This window comes from Drosophila suzukii, chromosome 3 (assembly GCF_043229965.1).
Source record: "Drosophila suzukii chromosome 3, CBGP_Dsuzu_IsoJpt1.0, whole genome shotgun sequence".
Taxonomy (NCBI): domain Eukaryota; kingdom Metazoa; phylum Arthropoda; class Insecta; order Diptera; family Drosophilidae; genus Drosophila; species Drosophila suzukii.
The window spans coordinates 63790269-63813379 of NC_092082.1; the positions used below are offsets into that span (position 1 = coordinate 63790269).

Sequence of the window (23111 nt, forward strand, 5' to 3'; positions counted from 1 at the left end):
AAAAAAGGCAGCAATATTTGAAAATCCCCAAAACAGAAAACAACATCAACACCATCATTTAAAAGAGATACCCATATCTTATGGAATTGATAAAAACAAATTAGCACAAAGTTATCACAATATCTCATTAATAATTTTAAAGTATTTTGAAAATTCTGTTTTTAAAATATGGATCTCCCATTGACATACAAATCGAAAACAAGTAATACACATCTGTATGGTCCTTTAGGAATTTACTCTTCCATTTGACATCCTGTGTTGTCATTAACCATCTGAAATTTTAAAATAATATAGTTTTCTGTTCCTACTAAGAATAAATTTACGATTCTCTGAAAAAGTTTTAATTTTTACAAGGAAATTGAGGAAATGAACTATGTTAAGACTTCATTCGCTTAACTATTAAATTGGAATGGGCCGTCTTATATCGGCCTTGGTCGTTTTCTTTTGGTGTAGGCCTGGGGATAAGAATGAAAATGAGCTAAAGAGCCGAATGTGGAGACTGGAATGTGGCTTTGGAGGCGGAGAAATGGAAGTGGATGCAGCGAGGTGGACGGTCTGAAGGCAATTTGCCCGCAGTTGTGAATGCGATGAGTGCGTGGAGTAAATGTTGTGTGGCTCCTTAATGCCCCACTCGGGGCCATCATCGCTGGCCGGAGATGGGATTAATCCTAGCCTTAAATTATAAGAAAATATTACGGAATACGAATTAACTTTCAGGTTCGGGGGAGTTTTCTGGATTTATACCTTAATGCGATATCCTTCATGGTTTCCCTTGTAAATTATCAATCTGGATACATAAAACCTAGAAAACACAATCTTTAAAGATGTAAGAATTCCAGAGTTAGAAAAAATGTAATGAAAAGATGACGAAATTCGATTATTTCTCAGGTTCGAGGTAGTTTTCTGGAATTATATCTTAGTGTGATGCTTATCTTTGATGGTATTACCTAGGAAAAATAGTCTGAAAAGTTGTAAGCGTTCCAGACAAATTTTAAATTTTTGTTCCTTTTTTTAAAGGAATTTTTGTAAACTATTTCTCGATAGCTATTTTATTATGTATATAAACATACTTTTCACATATTTTGTATCTAGTTAAAAAACCGATTTGAAATCATTAAGAACAACAAGTTTTATTAAAAGCAAAGAGTCTTAAGAACTAATATTGTAACCCAATATGTTACCCACTTTGTATACAAGTTGCATTCCACCATTTTAAAGGACTTGTGTTCAAGCCATCACACATAGATCACCACCAACTGACCAGAACAAACTTTTGCCTCAAAACTTGATAACAAATTTTCTTCAAGTCGCTCCGGTTTTACATATCGCCAATCAAAGCACGCCGAGACGTCCTCTTCGTCCCCCAAACGCATTGCCCAATTCAAGCAATTTAACAAATGACTTCCTCCTCGGCTCCACCGCAACCGCAAGAACGCGACGCCCCATCAGCCAGCGAATCGCAGGACCTCCAATCCGACCACATTCACGTCCCCAGAAGCGTCATTATCGGGCCCCAGGAATCGCCATGGAGCAGCGGCCCACAACTTTGGGCGTCGTGCAAATGGGGTAAGTGGACCGGGCTGCTCCCAAGAACCCAACTAACTTGTCATAAGGAGCACGGCTGAGGACCCGGCACAAAAGGAGCACGCGGAACCCAAGGCACGAAACAGGCCAAGTCGAAAGTGAATTGGCTTCATTGCGTCTAAATGTGGTGTCAGAAGACACGGCGGCTATCCTTCCTCCAAATTTACTTCCTCCAGTGCTGCCAACTATCGATTCCCAGTAAGTAGTTAGAAAGCTGCAATCAGAGTAAATTGGGATGACTGCTTTATTTTTGTGTCCATCAATAAGCAGTCGTCTTAAAAATATTGTAGTTCAATTTCCACTTGAATATTCGGCATCTAATGGTTGAATAAGTTGGAAATGAATTTGTATATTAAAAGTATAAGCAAAGAGTATAGATCTACTCTATCTGTTCATACTCTTTGGTATAAGACTAGCCTCATCAAAATTCAATATATGCCACTTTGATTCAACTTTATATTAATTCTATTAAATTTTTCCTCAAGCAACACGACTTAAAAATGTTATTCCATCGGTCTTTTTAAACAGCTTCGAATTGTTTGGCCCCTTAAATGGTCATTCTTCCCGCTCTAGAAAGGCTACAAAACAGCTTTGTTGGCAACGTTCGCATTTCCACCCTGGAGCAAACAGCTCTTATCTGTCGATTTGCGAGGGGCAGCAACTGCTATTGACACTGCCAAAGCGGCCAAATCTCGCACTTAATGATGTCTGCGAAAATATTTCTGCAATCACGATTATGTGACACCCGCAACCTTTCATGGAAAATGGAATTCCTTTGTAGCCACCAACCATGGCGCTCACGAGTCAGTTGAATTCAATACATAAAACTGCAGCTTTGTTGTTGGTTTAGGTTGTAGTAAGTATACACACACGTTTATTATTTTTTCCGAAAAATTAAATTGAAGGTGAGAAATTCTCAGCTTGTACATACAGTTTTTCTTTTGTATTTAGTGTCAGTAGTTAATGTGGTTTCCCGTTTGTTTTCCTTCCTTTACACAATCTGGTTGAGCCATAAAAGGTATCCCAAAAGTTAATTTTCCAAAAGTAAATTGAAGAATTTATTTATCAAACAAAGGTCGCTCTTCAGCCTTTGTTCATTGTCATCACGACGGGACAGACGGGAATGATCCTTACTTCCTCCTCCTCTACATCATTACACTCCTCGCGCTTCGATTTCATTTGTTTTAGTTTAGTGATACGTGGCATTAAATTAAGAAATTATCACATCATATTTGAAAATTGGTTTTTGCGTTTAAATAAAGAGTGTTTTTGATGTTTTCAATTGGATTGTGTGCCGAACTTGCGGTTCGGCGTCAAATAACTTACAAATCATTAAACATAAAATAGCTATGTTCAAATAGCTAGCTTTTGTTGTTTCCATTAATTGGGGATTAAAGGTCTGAATTTAAATCTGAGAATAACCGTCAGCGGGTTCAGTGAAAGTAGTACGAAAACTTAAACTTAGGCTATGAACTTAATTTAACTTAGGGCCTAGCGCGGTTTAGTTTAGCTACTGAAAACTCCTGTTCCTATAGCTTCTATTACTGCTCTCCGTCCCCGATCTAGTCGAAGCGCGAGTGTCTGCCCTCGCCGCCGCCACCGCCGCCGCCGCCGCCTCCTCCGAAGCCTCGTCCGTTGCTCAGGCTGCCCTTCTTGAAGCCGCCGCCGCCGAAGCGACCGCCGCCTCCACCGCCACCGCCTCCGTAGCGGGAGCGTCCGCCGCCACCGTCGTAGCGCGAGTTGCGGGCCATATTTTCCAGGGCAGGATTGATTTCCTAGGGAAGGAGATATCATTAGATTTGTATTTTACTCATAAGGTCAGGTCAGTTCGGGGAGAGTGAAGAGCAGCTTTAAAGTGTTATTAGCCAATTCGACTCCCTAATTAAATTGATCCCATGGCAATCAACTCACCTGATTAGCCTCTCTGAGGACGTCGACCAGCGCCTTGGCTTGCTTGGCATTGTTCTTGGTGAAGAAGGCAAAGGAGGTGCCCTTTGTGTTGGATCGTCCTGTCCGACCGATGCGATGGATGTAGTCCTCGCTGTTTTGCGGGTAGTCAAAGTTGATGACATACTTGATGCCGTCCACGTCTACAGAGATGTCCGGGGAAAGAAAAGGCACACAGATTAGACTCTAGCTCCTGGCTGTTTATACTAATTAATCGGGGAGTAATATATAATTGACGAACAGTTTTCAAATTGCCAAATGATATTCCGCTCTGCGCGCTCGCTTGCAACAATTTTTAGCGTTTTTCCGAGATGTCTTGAACACTTTGAACACACTTGTCTTTTCTTTTTTTGCATTTTTTTACGTTAGCATACTATGGAGTCTATGGTAGTTTTTTGTTTGGTGGGTTGTTTGTTTTTTTTAGAGAAAAAAAGAAAATGTTTCAAAATGTACGTTACCTTCTTGGTGCTATAAATTGTTTCACTCAATTTTTCTCTCAATCAAAATCTCTGATTGGCGTCGCGCAGCTCGTGGTCCAAACTCTCCCCAGAAACAACAAGGTAGCGATCTCGATCGCACGGCGAAGCGGAGAGTTTGTTGCATTGAGCCGCGTGCGCCTCTGACTAAGCTCTCTTCTCACATGGACCATTTTGGAGATGACCACCGTGAGGAGACACGACCAATATCTAGATTTCAACTTATTTGGGAGGATTAACAACAACAAGCGGGCCGCCTTTTCGTCCAGGAGCAGTGGGCTTTTGTGATGCGGCGGCAAACGCGGGTAGTGGGTGGTTGGTGGTGGTGATCTTTTTGGAGGACGCAGGACGCAGCACGCAGCAGCAGCATCTTCGTCTCGATCCTCGAAAGCACATACATCTCAACTCCTGACCACGTCCTCTCTGGTTCAAGCAAATGTCGGGTGTTCTTATTTGGGAGTGTGATGTGTGTTGTGGGTGGTGTCAATGTGCTTTTGCTTTGGCTTTTGCTGTGGCTGTAGCTGTCGACTTGGTGCATGTCCAATTCTTGTGCTTTCTCAAGGGCCAGGCCACCCATTCTATACTTTGCACGCCGCCTTCCGCCTTCCACTGCTGAGGGAAAAGCTGGCTCTCTGATGGATCGGTTCAGTTGTTGTTGTTGGATCTTTGGTTGATTGGTTGGTAGTTGGTAGTCTTTGGTCGCAAAAACGTATCATAGCATATCATTCTTTCTCAACAAAAAGTCGGGGACTGCAGAGGCCACATATGATGCATGATGTTGGGGATATTCGATATTCGTGTCTCTCGACCGTCTGAATCTGAGAACTTTCATCGGTCCTTTTGCGCAATAGTATCACACAGGGTGTGGTACCATCAAATATCATAACAGATCTGATTCTGATGTTGGCAAAAGTCGCTCAAGTCACGAGTGTTCGCAGTGGTCGCCGCTCATTCATTATCCTCCCCATCATACTACCAAAATCGGCCTCTGTAAACGAGAAAGAAACAAGAAAGAGAGAGAGAGAGGGGAGAGAGAGAGAGAAAGAGGCAGAGAGACACGCACAAAGACCAAAGTCGTGTACCAGGTACACCGCAATGCATATGGAGCATATGCATTTCATACATTTTTAGCAGGGGTTGGGCAGGGTATTTCGGGCGGGGGCGGGGTGTGGGTCAGGGTCAGGGGGTGGGGTAAAAGTTCAAGTTGATTATTCGATTTTGGCATTCGGCTTATGTCTAAGAAACTGTTTCTGAATTGGCGCGCTCGCTAGATGTGGATTCGATATACCGGGATATGTCTCTAGGTGCGGTTAGGGGATTCGGGTGTTGGGTTGTAAGGTTTAGGTTCTGCTCGCAAAATGTGGTAGTGTGTAATGATGGTGGGTGATCGGTTAGGTGCTGTATTCTCTTGTGGTGATGGTATGTAAGCAATGGCCCTAGCAAGTGTAACCTTATCGCTAGCAGGCCCCTCCAAAACATTCCTTCCTCCGGCCGCAAACTACGAGGTATTCTACGTCGGTGCGGGAGCAAACTTACCCAGTCCACGGGCTGCCACATCTGTGGCCACCAGGATGTTGGACTTGCCCGAGCGGAACTCGCGCAGGACAAAGTCTCGCTCCGATTGCGACTTGTCGCCGTGAATCGCTCCACAGCGGACGCCGAAGCTGCGGATGAAGCGCACTAAGTTGTCCACGCGCCGCTTCGTCTCCACGAAAATGATGATCTTGCCGGGGCTCTCGCTGGTGTCATAGATGTCGGACAGGAGGGTCTTCAATCTAAGATTATAAAGAAGAAAATAATTAGTTTTATATGATTCACCAGTACATCATTCTAACTTTCATTTCTTTTTAATCGGAATGATTCGAACAATGCATAAATGCATTCAAATTTAATATGAAAGCCCTAAATATCGAAGTACTTCTAGATTCAAGACATGTCATTGTATACTTACTTCTCCTCCTTGCTGAACTCGTCACAAACGTCCACCACCTGGCGGATGTTGTGGTTCGCGGACAGCTCCAGCGATCCAATGTTGATCTGGATGTAGTTGCCCAAAAAGTCCTCGGCCAGTTGCTTAACCTCCTTGGGCCAGGTGGCGCTCCACATGAGCGTCTGCCGATCGGGCCTGATCTGCGAGACGATCTTTCTGATCTGGGGCTCGAAACCCATGTCCAACATGCGGTCGGCCTCGTCCAGCACAAGGTAGGTGCAACGCTTCAGGTTAGTAGATCCGGCGGATAGGAAATCAATGAGACGTCCGGGAGTGGCAATGACGATCTCGCAGCCGCGCTGCAGATCCCGCATTTGGCCGCCCTTCGGGGCGCCGCCGAAGACGCAGGTGTTGCGCACATACGAGGCGGAACCGAATTCGGTGGCCACCTGCTGGATCTGTTGGGCCAGCTCCCTGGTGGGGGCCAGCACGAGAGCGATGGGTCCATCGCCCCTCTGCAGCGGCTGTTGGTTGTTAATGTGGACAATGGCGGGCAGAATGTAGCCCAGGGTCTTGCCGGATCCTGTCTTGGCAATACCCACGAAGTTCGAGCCACTCATGGCAATGGGCCAGCCCTGAGCCTGGATGGCGGTGGGCGCCTTGTAGCCCTGTCTGCGGATCTCTTTCATGACGTAGTCGGGCAGATAGACCTCTGAGAAGTCCTGGATGGGATTCTGCGCCTGTCCACGCACTGTGATCTCCTGTTCGTCGCGATACCGCTGGACCTCGTAGGGGGAACGTCCGGCCACGCTGGGGTGCTCCTGGTAGAAGTTCTTCTTGAAGGGAGCCAGGTTGGAGAAATCGACCGGGCGCATGGGGAGATCCTGGCTTCCGCCACCTCCTCCACGGCGATCGCCTCCGAATCCGCCACCGCCGCCGCCTCCGAAACGATTGCCGCCTCCGCGGTCATCGCGGCGCTTCTCGATGCGACCGTTCCTTACGCCATGGTAGTCACCACCACCGCCTCCGCCACCGAAGCGATTGCCGCCACCGCCGCCTCCTCCACGACGGTCATCGCCGCCGCGATCGCCTCCGCGACCGCCACGTCCACTGTGACCAAAGTCGCGATCGTGTGGTGCCCTGGAAAAAAATGAAAGGTAAATTAGTATAACTAAAGGGTAAATACTAACGAAATTAAATTTAAAAAAAGGAATGCTCAAGAAAAGAAGTCTACATCTTTATCATCTTGCAGCTTTTTTTAACTTTCCGCATATTCATGTTTATTTGAACTAAATTCAAAGCGAAATGGTATGTTTCAAAAGTACTGTACATTTATTAAAAGGAAATAGTACAGTCAACCAACACCCCTTTTTTAGGCCTTGTTATTCATAACAATTATCCAATACCCTTGGTGTGTCGAATTATATTACACCGTCGCATACCTCTACTGCACTAATGCCTTTTTATATATTAGAACAAATGCAATTCGTATGGTAAAATAAATGAAATTCAAAACTTGTTCTACATAAGCACAAAATTTCGATCGACGGTTTTATGTATTGCCCATTGGCTATTTATGCTTAGTTTGCATAAAGCAAAATTTGCTTGGTGTCACATATCATCGGCTTTGGTTTCTTTATTGAAAAAAAACAAGCTATTAAATTTCGTTTATATTGCAATACCGAGTTTTTGGGGAACTTTTCGAATATTTTGCAAGGTAAACAAATCATTTTGAATTATTGTAAGAACTGAGCCTATAGAAATGATATATCAGGACTTTACTGTCTTCGAATTAATGAATACTTTTAAAGCACTATCGTGATTGTGGTTGTAATATCGTGTGACAATCTCATTGCGTTTTACGATGTACATTTGTTTAATCAATGCCTTCTTATCTTCCATCTAGTATTATTTTGTGCTGCGCACTTTGCCGAAAAACTTGCTGGTATCAATTCGATTTTTTTTGTTTTTTGAACAAATCAACCTTCAAGAATTTAACAACATTTAACTGACTTCTATTCTTCGGCTCGGCCTCGACAGCTGCACTTTCTTTTCTTAAGAATTTCTTTGACAGAAAATTGGGGAAAAAGAAACGAGTGACTTGGCTTACTTTGCTCGCATGCTGCCGTTTCTAGACGTCTGCTAGTTGGGACTTGGATTTCAACTGCGACTGGTCGACTTGGAAGGTAACTCTTCGCTTTTCGATTTCTTTCGACGCTGCTAAACAGCCGACATGGAGTTGTGCTACAACCGCAATAAACTTAAATAAAACTAATTGCGTGTTAGGGAAATTAAATAAATTTCGAATAATACAAACAGTAAGGCAAATTTGATTGACAACAACATGCAATTCGAGCAGGGTTACTATTACTCCCGCCCACCGCTTTCCACCCCAATTTATCTGCCCTAAACTGCTCAACTAAACAACCCTGCGAACAAAACACTGTTTATTGCTCTGGCATTAATCAACATGGGGTCGCTGGTACTGCTAAACTTGTCTAGTTTCTAGTCAGATCTGGCTACAGTCTTATAAAGAGGATCGTACAAATCACTCGAAGAATTATTTATTTAAAAATATGTATATGTAATCAAAATTGCATTGAATATAAAAATACGGTTGAATAAGATCGTTTTTAGTTACGGTTAGGTTGGATTACTAGCTAATACATATTAATGGTGTATATAAGCAACCAAACATTAGGATTCGATGTATATGATTCGAATAAACTTCATTTAATACGTGTGTTTCTATTTAAGTGGCTAAATTGTGCCTAAAAATATTCATTTTAAATGGTATTTCTAGACTGATTTTCGTGATCCTTAGTGGGCATCACTATGGGGTGCCCTATGCAAATCCAACCCCCCGTCCAATCCCGTGTTTGCTTGTCTATTGCTCTGTCAATTTGGGACCCCATCCCGCCCCGAACGACTGTTTGTAGGACCCAGTGGCACGCTAACATTTGTGCCCAACTAACGGAGCGGAACGCTCCGAACATTTATGAGACAGCCAAATGTCTTGTGCCTAGTTTCGAGGGGGGCAAACAACCGAGGGGGGCTGGGAAAGTTGCAGGGGCACCTCTGACTTTCTGTGTGTCTACCTGTCGCTTTTTGACATGCGAAAAGACGAATCGCAAGCTCGCCAAAAGGGGGAAACTCCTCATCATAATCAATTGGCGTCATTTGACATTTTAGACTAATGGGGCCGTTTATGTGATGGGGTTGTTCACGAACTGGGTAACTATTACAATTCAATAGCTGATACTTGTTTTTGGTACTCTTTATAGCCTGAACTTGGTAACATTAGTTTTGTGTTATGATTAAACATTTTTCATTTTGTACAAAATAAATCAATATTTAATCAAAAGACAACTAAATTAGAGGTTTACGCCGATGGTTTCAGCAGCGGCGGCGGCGTAGAGTTCTAAATTACCCAGCGGCGGCGGCGTAGCCGTTAGAAAGAACCGGCGGCGGCGGCGGGTACGCCGCCGGTGAAATTGTCGGCGGCTGGCGGCGTAAGCATTTAATAAACTGATTTTTTTTCCTTTTATTAATAAGTGAGTCAAGCAAAATAACAAATTAAACTAAAACTAAATAAGAGCCTTTTCTTGACTTGATAATTAATAAGTAAGTTAAGCGAAATAACAAATTAAACTGAAATTATTGACTTCATAATTAATAAGTAAGTAAAGCGAAATAACAACTTAAACTAAAATTAAAACAAAATAACAGTCTCTTCTTGATTTGACAGTTTTGAGATTCATTGTCTTTTCTTGACTTGACAGTTTTGAGATTTATTGAAATTGATTGAAATTGAAATTCATTGTCTTCATTATTAAACTATTAAAAAAAATTCTTAAGAAAAACTTTCCTTACATTTAATCGATAACTGAAAGCGATTATTGTCGAAATTTTTTTTAGGATATATTAATAATAACCTTTTTTATTTATAAAATGAATAAAAATTTGTATGACGCCGAACGCCGCCGCCGCCGCCGCCGCGCCGGTTTTTACGTGACTCGGCGGCGGCGCGTCAAAAAAGCAAAAAATCGGCGGCGGCGGCGGCGTGGCTCGGCGGCGTATATGTCTAAACTAAATGAACTTATTTTATTAAATGTTGGCATTTAATTCCTGAACTTCTTTTTATACATATTGCATTTTTAAATTTACGGCGTAGAAAATAGCGTGATAACAGTTCCGAAAAAGAAAATGATAAACACTGTGAGATTAATTCCAAATCCATTAAACTTTCACCATAAACATAACGAGATCTCTACTGAAACCGATAGAAGTATATATACATAATACTTGTATTCCTCGGGTATACCAAAATATTATTAGAGTGGAAAAATGGCTAACAATATATACACACTGAAATACAATAGCTACAGTGGCTCGCAGCTTATTTCGTGCAGCAACCTAAAAAAAGTTATAGTCGTTATTTCTGCTAAACTAAGAAAGATATCAGAAAAATTTAAATGCAGTATATTAATAGGGAGTATTAACATGTTTATTGAACGAAAGCGATTTTCTTCATCATAAAAACAAAAAAGTAATTTAATAAAAACAAAATGTACAGGCTTTTTCCATGCCGCAGCTTATTTCGTGCAGTATGTTTGAAGTAAAAAAATTTAACATTTAGTCCTAAAAATCGCAGATTTTATTATTATTTGATCGTTTAAATACTAACAAATACATATTTTATGAGTTTCCGAGCTGGGTTATACTTATATAAAGAGATCCAGGGGAGTTACCGAAATGGCACCACGCCCAACTATTGAGCAGCGAGAACTTGTGCTTAAACATTTTAAAAGTGGAAAAAGTCAGCGGATCATTGCAGAAATGGTATCCCTAAGCCCTAGTACAGTACAGTACATCATCCAACGGTTTGTCCGAGAGAACCGCATTGCAGATGAAGGCCGAAAAGCTCCAAATAAAATTTTCAACGATCATGAAGAGCGCCGTAATGTCCGGAAAATTAAGGAAAACCCCAAGCTATCGGCTCCAAAAATAGCTGCAGAGGTCGAGGACGAAATGGGCAATAAGTGTAGTCCTGATACGGTGCGTCGTGTACTTCACGATAATAACTTTAATGGTCGAGTAGCACGAAGGAATCCATTTATTTGTAAGACAAATATTGCTGCTCGGCTAAAGTTTACAAAGGAGCACATACTTTTACCAATTTCGTTCTGGGATGACGGTATCTTTGCTGACGAGTCAAAATTTAACATTTTTGGTTCAGAAGGACGACAATTTGTGTGGCGGCGACCAAATACAGAGTTGGAGAATAAGCACCTGAAACCTACGGTCAAACATGGCGGGGGTCACGTCATGGTTTCGACCTGTATGGCAGCCTGTCGCGTGAACAACCTCATTTTCATTGATGGCATCATGGACACCAACATGTACCTCAACATTTTAAAGGAGAACTTACTGTAATCTGCTGAAAAACTGGGCATACGCGATCGTTTTCGATTTTACCAGGATAATGATCCGAGGCATTCAGCAGGAAATGTGAAGTTTTCGCTTATCTGGAACTGCCCTCGTGTCTTCATAACGCCAGCACAGTCTCCAGATTTGATTGTAATCGAAAATTTATGGAAAATATTGGACATCGCTATAAGGAAGAGGAAAATTTCGAACAAAAACGATCTGAAAACTGCTCCTATGGAAGATTGGCCAAAAATTCCAGTGGAAACCACTCAAAAGTTAGTTTCCTCCATGGGAAATCGTCTCAAAGTTGTCCTGAACCAGAAAGGAGGACATACAAAATATTAGCTCTTAAATTAAAATTATTAAGTTAAGTAGAATCGACTGCACGAAATAAGCTGCGGCATGGAAAAAGCCTGTACATTTTGTTTTTATTAAATAACTTTTTTGTTTTTATGATTAAGAAAATCGCTTTCGTTCAATAAACATGTTAATATTCCCTATTAATATACTGCATTTAAATTTTTCTGATATCTGTCTTAGTTTAGCAGAAATAACGACTATAACTTTTTTTAGGTAGCTGCACGAAATAAGCTGCGAGCCACTGTATGTAAATATTTTTAATACATAACCTACAATTAAGAATTTGATTTATCTATTGAGTTCCTAGAAATTCCGCAGCTTGCAGAGTTACGGAAGTTGGGGCCTTAGAAGTTGGTCTGTAAATTATGGCTACTACTAAAAATATCGCGATATCTCTACAAAACCTCGTGTGAGCGGGGGAAAGAGCACGAGAGAAAGACATGCTGGCGAGTGAGCGGGACGGCGCTAGCCAGTGACAGCCGCCGACTGTTATACACACCCGAAACTGTTATACGAGCACGCGAAAATGCCGCCGTCAACAGGCATACACACACACAGCCATGTTGCCGTGCCGCTGTGTATGTGCGTGTGTTCGTGTTCGGGGCATACAGACAAATTAAAATGCTATAAAAAAGCAAACGAAGCAAGAACACGTTTCACAAATCAGGCAAATTCTTTTTATGACGTGCGCTGTCGTTCTTGTTGCTTTTGCCAATCTTTTGCGGATGTGGGGGACAAACAAAAAAAGCAGAAAAACCTCTGCTGTCAAAATTTAGCAAACCATGTGTTTTTCTCTCTCTGTCTCCCTCCCCTTCTTCTCTTTTCGCTGCCACTAATTACTCATCACCTCTCACTCGCCTTCGTTGGTGTAGAGAAAAAAAACACGAAGGGTGATAAAATGGCGACAGCGGAAAAAACCCAAACCATTTCATAAGAAATTCTACACTTACATTATTCCTTCAATCTTGATTTCCTCTGTATTCTCGTCGGGATCGGTAAAAAGCGATTTCCTTCTCGTCCGCTGCTCTGCTTTCGGGGTGGAATCCGTAGAGTCGTCTGGTTCTGGTTTCGAACTGTCTCGAAACGCACGCTGCGACTGGGTCTGAGGACTACTATATCTGGTATTGGATAGTAGTGCTGGGGCTATCTCCCGATTCCTGTGACTCCCGTGGAACTGTTGTCGGTGTTCGTTGCAGAGCGAAGAAGAAGCGAAAGTACCGCTGCTGCTGGCGGAGGAGAAAAGAAAATGGCGACGTTGCGTTATACATTTCTCTGAACTTCTCGGGGAAATCAATAGCAAGTTGCCCCAGCCGCAGGCGGCCGATTGGGGCGTGGCGCCGCCCACGCGGGGGGCTAGGTATTGCACTAGCTTAAGCATATTTAACCACGACCCAAGTTCACTTTTCGGTTATGCTAATGGCCGATTTCTCTTCGGCAGCGCGACATCCGCGCGTGTCTTACCTAACCTCGTCCAAAATTAGAGTGACCCTTAACGGAGGGGAAAAATCGAGTTGAGGTCTAGTGTGACCGCTGAGCGAATGGAAAAAATGCCGTTAGAGTGACCCTCTGCTGCTGGCTGCGACTATCGATATTTCCTGGCGTAGTGCCCGCCAAGTTTTTGTCCTTGCTTTACCATAAGAACTTTATGGAAAAACTAACTTATATATTAGAAATACCTAAAAATGTATGGCTTACGTGCTTATTATTTAAAAACCAATATTTGGCTGAACATGTTAGGGTAATCAACCAAGATTTAAATACTTGTTATTGAAATATGATCTCTCCCTGCAAGCAAAAGGGCGATAATTCTATCGCCGACGGCCAGAAGTCACTTCTTGGTTACTTTCTGGAAGGTAGAAACTCGATAGAACACATTTTACAAAACAACATATACATTATCGCATAGAAGTCACTCCTTAGTCACTTCTGGACGATAGAAAGGCGATGGAACACATTTTACAAAAACAACAAGGAAGAACGCTATAGTTGAGTGCCTCGACTATCAGATACCCTTTAGTCAGCTAAAGGGACCAAGGGGAGATGGAGATATGCAATCAGCAAAGCGATATTGTTATGCTCCTACCCGCGATCTGAATATATGGTTATGTGGGTGGCAGACAGATCTAAGCGTTATGGGCGTTAGAGTGGGCAAACTTTTTTTGGGTCAATCGATTGGTATTGACGAGACTAATACACTTCAGTAACCTTTTTATCTAGCATAAAAACTGTAGGCGCCAGAGTGGGCGTGGCATATTCGCGTTACACACTTGCGCTGCATACAAGGCTACGGAATCCAGTACTGCAATCTTAAAATCTGAATATCTGCGTTCATATTTACGATTCTTTGAAGTTTGTATGCGGTTTGTGGGCGTTAAAAAGGACGTGGTCTATTGAACTTGCGCTGCGCAGGAATTTCTAGAATCTGCATGCATAATTCCAGTATTACAGCTTTTATAGTTTCCGAGATTCCAGCGTTCATACGGACAATCGGGCATGGCTAGATCGACTCGGCTAGTGATCCTAATCAAGAATATATGTACATATACACTCTGTGCGGTCGGAAACGCGTCCTTCTACCTGTTACATACTTTCCGACGAATCTAGTATACCCTCTTACTCTACGAGTAACGGGTAAAAAAGGGTCGGGATCGCGAAGAAGCATCTTCTGAGACACTTCTGGGCTGCTTCGCATGAAACTACCAAAAATTGTATTGATAGCTGGGTACAGTTAACTCAAGGTGTAAAGCCGGGACCGTAAATAAGAGTTATTTGCAGTTTTTATTTTAAGAGGCCTACCTTTTTTTGGTATAAACCCTATTCACACAATATTTGGGAGTCCGGAAAAAGCCAGTGTTTTATTCAGTATTTTTTCGGAGTTTAGGTTTTAGTACTTCTCGTTGCCTTGTGTTTTTGAGATCGAAATGCATTTGGACTGCAATGGCGCCGTTATAAAGACTTTTTTACTGTTCATAAATTGATAGAGGTGGAAAACAATCGATATTTGGGATCATCGATGTTTTCGATGTTTTTTAAGGCAATGTGCGTGCCTGCGTATTTCTTTGAAATTCAAGTGATGGGAATTATCGTGAGTACTTGGATGATGATCGTTGACGAATATTCAACTTCGGTTAATATGGTCGCTACAGATCCTCTTGACGTTTTTGACGTTGCTTTCGGTGCGCAAATCCATATGATCTCCTCCTCCTCTGATCTCCTCTTGTTCATTGTTCGGAACCACAATAATACTTTATATGACCTTGCGGTAGTAGAATATGTGCTCGGAGTCCACGTATCCTTTGCCTGCGTGTTCAGGCAAAGAGCGAATTACATTTGCGCAATAGTTTTGTATACATTTAATAGATAAAATACTAAAAACGAACATTTTTAAATTTTCGACACAAGTGCGAAAAATTCTGAAGTAAAAGATTTGCTGAGGTTTCAATGTTTTTAAGAAAAACAAATAGATGCTTCGATACATCGAAGATTTTAGAATGCAATATTCAAAACTTTATTTTACTCTATTCCATATCAAAAAAAATATATTTATTTATTAAAAAGAATAAATCAAATTTATATGATTCTTTTTTTCAAAAATAAAGCTTTATTTGATAACCAATTTTTCTCATTTTACTTATTAAAAATTTAAAAAAAAATAAAAAATAATATTTTTTTTTATTTTATACGCTTGTAAAAAACTGAACTGTAGATTAGGCCCTGCTGTTAAAGTCTTGCTCTAACGAATTTTCCCCTTGTGATACCAAAATTCCACCTTTTTAAAGTGAGGGTCTAAAATTGTAGTCATTCGGGTTACCGTACGAATGGCTGCGTTCAGCAGAACAACATGATAACTGATTCATCAGTAAAGCCTAGTACTCAGATCGACGAAAACCGCGAGCCAGCCATAGGAGTGAGCGAGAGGCAAATACTCGGCTAACGCTTTTCGTCGGGTCTGTTTTTCAGCGCGGTACTCAGATGAGCTAAGGAAATACCAGAAAAAATACTAGATTTCTCGAGTGAATTTTCGATGAACGCCGTTAGCCGCGGCTCAAAGAATAAGAAATTTAATCTTTGGCGGTGTTCGTGCAAAGGCGATGTGGAAACTAAAAATTAAAAATGGAAGGAAAACCCCAAAATCGGATACAGGAGGTCAGTGCAGATGAAATAGGACGCCAAATCCAAGCTGTTCTCATTTATGGTGGGATTTCACCGACAGGAAGCAATACCACAAATGGGGACCATTCGCAGAATAGTTGAGGTGCTGGAGGAGATCCGCTAGGGAATCCCTGTGTGAAGAAACATGTCGAGTGGGACTTCGCTCCCTACATGGACATCGTGCCGGGCGCGTCCTCGCAAAGAAAGTAAGAACTGGCCAAAAGGATTTGGTTACTTTGTACTAATAGAAGTATATTTTTAGCAGAACCACCAACGATCTCCAACGACCTCTCTATTAGGACTGCGGATATCACCACCACTAGCTACTTGGCAGCTTATGCGGAGCTGGAGGACGCGCTGGCTTCTATACGGAGGAGAAAATAGGGCGCCCGCTAAGGATCAGTTGGGGAAGCCATAGCCAGCCATTGCCAGGATACTGGGCGACTTTCTGCAGCATCAGCGGATCAACCCCGCTCCCAATCCGGCTCCCACTTCTTAAGGTCCAATATGCCCATTGGGTCTCGGAGCTGGACTGCGGTGGCGCGGGAAAGATGGCGAACCATCCATGGGACGAGAAAGAAGCTTTAAACTACTAATTTACATAAATAAAAACATTCGTTGAACATTCCACTTATTTTTATATAAATTTCTTTTTGTACCAGCAGATTCCTCCTTTTTAAATTTCTCCAATTGATTTCTTTTCCGTTTGGCAACAAGCCCAGCCGCTTAACAGTAAGACCATGCTACATGCATTGCGGGTGAACTTTGAAAACTTCGGTCACACTACAAAGAATAATATTTTTCGACTAGTGAAACTCTTAGCCGATCTGAGTACTAGGCTTAAGCAGTGATCAAGTTTGTTCTGCTGAACGCACATGATACATAACGATGTTAAAAAAGTAAAATATTTGACCTGAAAAATTCCACTCTGGAATTCAAATGCCTTTTTAAATTGGTCCTAGTGTAAGGTTTTGACAGTCACTTTATAAACAAATGTTTGTTAGTTAAAATAGCGTAAATACCGCAACTGTAGCATTGCACACAGCATCGTGGACACGTAAAAATCAAAAAGACCTTAACAGTTGTAAAGAATTAAACTTACTTTATGGTTTTTTTATAATAATTATGTTAATTCTTTTCGATATTTCCCTCATCGATACACGCCAGCAGCAACCTAACAGGTATCACGAAAAGGTAGCATACTATTTTTACGCTCAATTTTTACTGATCATGATGCTAGTAATCATGCGTCATGATTAGTAGTCATGTGCGTTCAGCAGAACTATCGTAAAAATTCCATGAGTGATCAGGTATTATGTTGTTCTGCTAAACACGGCCAATGCTATCACAGGCCTCTCGAACTGGGTTAAGAGAAACATCGAACTTCGATGTTTGAAAACCTCGATGTTTTCCAAGCCATCGATAATAGCGTTTTCTCTTGTTATACCCTTGCAGAGGGTATACTGATTTTAATCATAAGTTTGCAACGCTGTGAAGGAGAGGTTTCCGACCCCATAAAGTATATATATTCTTGATCAGCATGACTAGACGAGTCGATCCAGTCCGTGTGTCCGCCTTTACGCAAACTAGTCTCTCAGTTTTAAAGCTATCGGGCTGAAACATTTTCAAAAGTCTTGTTTCTTTTGCAGGTGCTATATATGTCGGAACCAGCCGGATCGGACAACTATATCTTAAAGCTTCCATAGGACTAATCGAAAAATTTTTTTTTAATTATTTCTTTGGTGTTTTTTAACTTATAAACTCCTACGCTTGGAAATAACATTTTTTAATTAGTTCTGAGTTTTGAATTTAATTTTATTAAAATCGGAGGACTATATCATACAGCTGCCATAGAAACGATCGGAAAATTGGTAAGAAAATAATATAAAACAAATTATAGCTTCGGTGTTTTTTGACATATTTTCTTATACTATTGGGAATATCATTTTTTTGTATTTTTAAATTTATTTATTAGAACTGCAAGAAAATTCGGCTTGCCGAAGTTAACTTCCTTTCTTGTTTTCTTGGAGTTTATTGACATTTTTCCAGATAATCGTAGAAGAAATAATTTTAAATGTTCGCTATTTTTACGTATTCTTAACCGCTGAACCACAGCCCGCAAGTAAAAAGTAGACATTTAGCAAAGACTCAAACCATTTCAGAGTTCTACGAAATATTGATATTTACAAGTGTTTAAGCGCATTGAGTCAAAGCTGCGTAATTAAACGAAAACAAGTTTTTTAAAATGTTTATGGTAGTTACCTCTTCAAAACAAAAATTTATTTTCACGGATCATGTATTTGTTTAAAGAATTTTCAAAATGTAATATAAAACATTCACTCGGGGTCATGTAAAATTCCTGTAAGACAACAAGTGTAAACAAGTCGTTGACTTACAAAAATTATTTCTAAAATTTTTATTAAAATTTTAATTACTCCACAATTAAATAAAAAACGTTTTTTGAGGGCTATAGAATTTAAGGTTACCACCATTTAAAAAGTTTTTGCTTTAAGTAAATGCAAATTTTAAAAGATTAAACAAATTTTTAAGCTTCCACTCCTCTTTTATGAAGAACTTTCGAATTCTTAAATATAATTTTTTTTCTTATTTACATTTTATTAAAGTTTACAAAATAATTTAAAAGCAACAAATCAATGTGATTCATAAAATCTCCTTTATCCGATTCCTTTTATAGCCCAAGTAGATGGCAAAAGCTGCGATACATTTTGGCCCTTCGGCCCTGCAAGCAGCCGTAAAGCTCGTTGATTTTGAGGCAGTCGATCTTGCTGATGGTCTTTCGTTGTCCGATCCTAACTCCAGGTTGTAGGGGGGTCATAGTGGGCTTTTCACCCTTTCGCTTACTGAAGTAAAATTCCCCATAGTGCATCACTGAAATAAAATAAAATAATGATTTTTTAGTCAAAAAAATTAAAACCTAGTCTTGAAACATATTAGTTAAAATGAACAGGAGAGCACGGCACAAAATAAAGTTTAAAAATAGAATTTAAGTTCGTATAAATATAGGAATATATTATTAACATGTTTGCTAATATATATATTTTAAATTGAGTAAATTTTATTATATGTGTAATAAATAACACCAATCCACAATGATATTAAATATATTTTACTTGGAAAGGTTAAACCTAACGTGTCTTGATTGAATTTTAGTTTTGATATGTACTTTACCTGAGTTGTAATCGTAGTCGAAGGCGTACTTCCCCTTTTTCTTTGAGACCAGTTTGAAGTTCTTTTTGAAGCGAGGGACGATATTGTCCCAGTGGATCTTGACAAAGTTGTCGCGATCTGCTCGGGATTGTTCGTGATATATGCCTATAGCGTGCATCAGCTCGTGCATTATTCTTCCCTCGCTGCTGAAGCAGTGGGCACTGTTTTCATCGGGTCGTTGGAGGGACACCACCTGTTCTCCTCCCCTTCGGCCCACATAAGACCAACATCCTTGGGGCCCTTCCAAAGGCGGTTCGATCAACAGGTAGTCATCCACTTCCCCATCGTAGGGCACAAAATGCACGCAAGTTAGAGAGTTGAAGGTTTTCACGGCTTGAACTATAGCCTGCCTTTCTGGATTTTCGTATCGAGGGCTTATCTCGAAGGGAATAGTGCCATTGGGCCAAAGTCGTTTTGGATGTCTCATTGGATTAACACCCAGTCGGAGGGTGATATAGGTGTACGGATCAATGGCAATATCTCCTTGAAATAGTCGAGGCATTGTTTCCGGATCGTCGATTCCCAAGTCGTCGTCACCAATGTCGGGTCCATAAGGATCGTATTCATCTGAAAGGGAAGGTATGGTAAGTAATTCAGTTGATTTTCATTATATATTACAAAAACGAATCAACAAAAAAATCAATAAATAAATAAATTATTTCAGCGGTTAAGTTTGGGTTTGTATTATTAAACATGACACAACGTTTGCAGTCTAAATTGAAAATATTTAGTTTTAAAAGTCGGCGACCAAACTACATAAGTTATAAATTTATAAATTTAAGTTCTTCTTAGTTTATACCGATATTAATTGCGCACAAGCGAGGACCAAGGGGACGGTAAATGGTGGTATTTTCCCTACCAAATGAACATGATTTCTAAACAAAACTATGAAACTAATGTAATATTTGAAAAGTTCCATTCTTCCAAAATTTTGATCCAGATCCGCCACTGATTCTTAAGCAAAGAAATGGAATACAAACTGTACTAATTTTACTGTTTAACGATGGTTCTTAAATGCACAACATAACAAAAAGTATTTCTATGGTTTAAGACATTTTTTGGAGTGGAACGAACCTTCCGCTACGCTGGTGAACTCGTGCTCGAAGAAATCCACTCCAGCGGGATATCGGCGTTCCGGGAGCTTGGCACTTTCACTGGCCGGTGGTGCCGATATCATCACTAGCACCACCATTAGCACAACCACCTGCACCACCGATCCACTCAACTGTGCACACATTATAGAGCTGCGATTCGCTTTGCTGTGACTATATTTCCACTCGATCGCTATTTGCTCACTGTATCCACGCCATGCCGCATCCAAACCGAACGGCTGCACACGAAATTGGTAACTGAACCTGGCCGAGAGCCCAAGAGCCCAAGCAGCCCCCACCAGTCTGCAGTCTCGGCACCTTAATTTATGCAAAATGTGCGAAAATAAAAACTAAATAATGCTGAATGTTGGGCAGACGCCACGCAATCGGCCGCGTGTAAACAAAGCCCAAATCTATGGGGTGCACTGCACCTCACTTCCCTCTCACTTTTACACCAATATATCTCTGATCAAACAGCGCCTAATCTCGTCGGTAAACTGGGCTTAAACTCTCCGATCAAGTTCGCCCGAAACTCTCCGATTAAACTTGACTGGACGCTCACGTAATTTAAACCGAGTTAGCGGCTTTGGGCAACGACTCTCAATGGTTTCTGTTATGGCCTACTGCAAATAAAGTTCGCTGAGTACATCAGCTTGGCCAGTTATTTAAAATTATTTAATAAGAGAAACAATTATTTTGTAAAGTGAAAACATCTAATCTTCATTTTATTTAATTATTATATCTGTTATAATAGTAGTTTTCAAAACACTAAATAATAAACACATATTTTTAAGCAGTATAAATTAGTTGAAAACGTTATGATCATAGAATAAAATTAAATTCTATATAGTTATGGTTAGGTATTTTTAAAATATTGTTTTAATATGCCTTACAGATGAATTGTTTGCATTATTAATTTTAGAAAGGGCATCCACGGTTTTGTTAATTTATCCAACTTACTTCACGTGATATTGTTGTCGTTGGTCAGGTTCACGCTGGCGCTAAACGGTCAAATGCAATAAATTTCGCAAATTGATTAAAAAGTGGAAGCAGTCCCAGCACGAAACATTTCGTAAAAGCTCAAAGTGCAAGTCATCTGGATTTTTGAAAAAACATTCGAGAATATACCCATATTAATAAACTGTATTTAAAAATAAAATAATAATTTATGTTCATCCTAACTGCAATATTTATATATTGTACAAGGTTTACAAAACTTTATTTTGATATTATCCAGTGTTAACTATATACCTATGTTAATTATTTTTACTTGCAAAGTAATTTTTCCTCGTGCAGACCTTTCCACTCTCTTACTGTCAGTCTGCCAGTCTGTCTGGCTTTCAATTTGTTTGTTTGCCAGGCTGTCTGTCTGTTTGCCCGACTGTTTTGATATGTGACACCTTGGACCGGAATATCGGGCTGCACTTTGCACTTTCTTGGACCTCCAATTAGTCAGTTGGCAGCTTAAACTGTTAACCCGGAATACCTTATCTCCATCTGGGCGGAGCTTATTTGACAATCTATTTTAATCGGTCATCATTAATTAGGCGAAATTAGTTTTCCGTCTTAATTAGCATAACAACAACAGTACCAGAATCAGGTTCCAACACATCTCATCGCGATAGCCGAAATGAATTTAGTTACATTTGCCGCAAATTGAGTTTGATTTCGAAGTAGTTGAGTTAATCCAGGGCCTTTGGCTTAAGATAGCGAGTCGTTGGCAGCATAAAGCCCATGAAACTAATTTACTAATCGGGATCATAAGAGAATTGAGGATGATGCCCTATGGCGCATTCATAATATTTCACAACTTTACTAACTACATATAAACTGTTTTGATGAATGTATTATGTTTTAATGTTATAATAATTATAATTATAATATCACACTTTTTAAAAGTAGTTTAATGTAGGGTGTTGCTGAATCAAGAGATCGATTATAAGGACTTATAACCATGCGCGGATCCACGGGGCATATGCGGGATAGATCCACCCACTCGGGTGGTGTTCTATTTCAAATTTGGGATTTTCTGTTCAACAAAATTTTGGATCCGCCATTACTTATAACATAAGAAATTACCGACTAACAAAAACCGAATTGGCTTAAAAATAGTATATGATATTATAATTTATAATATCATTTGTCTAATACATAATTTAATTAATTTTTTTAGGAAAAAAGCATTGAACCTAAAAACATTCCGAATGAAATATAGATGTATAAAGAAATTTTACTCAAGGTATAAAAGGACCTTAGGGTTGACAAGAAGATCACTACTGGCAGAAAAACTAAAATATTCCATAAAGTAATGATGATTCTTTTGAACATTTTGCTGGCAAAAATATACTCCCAGCCTTTCTTTGTTTTGCCTGACAGACTGATTGTCAATATGGTCTGTAATTGTCATATTTCCTTGGCTCGGAATCATAAACCTGTCCTTGCCCCACCCTCTTTTAGCCCACTCTGACCCACTTCGGCCCACTTTAACCCATTGAAAATAGCCCACTGCTGGGGGTCTGTCTTCGATTGAGTCCACCACTTGACTTTATGTGTCAGCTGGGCAATAAAAATGCGACACCGAGTAATTTTGCGCCACACAGAAAGAGACAGGGGCACGAAAAGAAAGGGACGGGGACAGGAAACAGAGGGAGATGGCGAAAGACAGGCATCAAAGGCAAAACACAAACAATCGAAACCGAACGAATCCAAAGCCAAAACCCATCGACTAATTCAAAGTTGTCACGTAATAAAACACAGAAACATCGAAGCCAAAAACAATAAGCCACAAAGGCGACAAACAATCAAAGAAATACAAAAATAAAAACACTGGAAATTTGCATTTTTTGTCGGGGCGAAGACAGCTGGCAATCGATGGCGACAAGAAATTTAACAAAGTACAAATTGTTATTTGAT

General features: G+C 40.4%; 2 protein-coding genes across 4 annotated transcripts; both read right to left on the bottom strand.

Annotated features, from left to right (window-relative positions):
* Positions 1-2614: 2614 nt before the first annotated feature.
* On the bottom strand, positions 2615-13291 carry Rm62 (ATP-dependent RNA helicase Rm62). Of its 3 annotated transcripts, none has more exons than XM_065867262.2 (7): positions 13189-13283; positions 12678-12950; positions 8048-8197; positions 5959-7077; positions 5544-5782; positions 3496-3674; positions 2615-3359 (listed from the first exon to the last, which is right to left on the bottom strand). In XM_065867262.2, the coding sequence occupies exons 3-7, from the start codon at positions 8056-8058 to the stop codon at positions 3147-3149; spliced, it is 1761 nt and encodes a 586-aa protein (XP_065723334.1). In that variant the 5' UTR covers positions 8059-8197; positions 12678-12950; positions 13189-13283; the 3' UTR covers positions 2615-3146. The 3 variants fall into 3 exon arrangements, 2 of the variants coding, with proteins under 2 accessions (XP_065723334.1, XP_036674836.3); XR_010654572.2 differs by lacking the exon at positions 2615-3359 and adding an exon at positions 3990-4995 and having other exon boundaries at positions 3495-3674; positions 13189-13291; XM_036818941.3 differs by lacking the exons at positions 8048-8197; positions 13189-13283 and having other exon boundaries at positions 12678-13112.
* Positions 13292-18478: 5187 nt separating this feature from the next.
* LOC108014344 (hatching enzyme 1.2) lies at positions 18479-20464 on the bottom strand. Its single transcript, XM_036819292.3, has 3 exons — positions 20182-20464; positions 19069-19674; positions 18479-18768 (listed from the first exon to the last, which is right to left on the bottom strand). The coding sequence occupies exons 1-3, from the start codon at positions 20342-20344 to the stop codon at positions 18569-18571; spliced, it is 969 nt and encodes a 322-aa protein (XP_036675187.2). The 5' UTR covers positions 20345-20464; the 3' UTR covers positions 18479-18568.
* Between the last annotated feature and the right edge of the window lie 2647 nt (positions 20465-23111).

Bases quoted from the DNA above. Each gene is read 5' to 3' on its own strand.
- Rm62 (XM_036818941.3), bottom strand. From the start codon at position 13,105: ATGCTTAAGCTAGTGCAATACCTAGCCCCCCGCGTGGGCGGCGCCACG. The intron at 5,783-5,958 runs GTAAGTATACAA...TTATAATCTTAG, and splicing joins GAGTTCAGCAAGGAGGAGAA to ATTGAAGACCCTCCTGTCCG. The intron at 3,360-3,495 runs GTGAGTTGATTG...CTCCTTCCCTAG, and splicing joins TCCTCAGAGAGGCTAATCAG to GAAATCAATCCTGCCCTGGA.
- LOC108014344 (XM_036819292.3), bottom strand. From the start codon at position 20,344: ATGTGTGCACAGTTGAGTGGATCGGTGGTGCAGGTGGTTGTGCTAATG. The intron at 19,675-20,181 runs GTTCGTTCCACT...CTTCCCTTTCAG, and splicing joins GTTCACCAGCGTAGCGGAAG to ATGAATACGATCCTTATGGA. The intron at 18,769-19,068 runs GTAAAGTACATA...ATTTTATTTCAG, and splicing joins CGACTACGATTACAACTCAG to TGATGCACTATGGGGAATTT.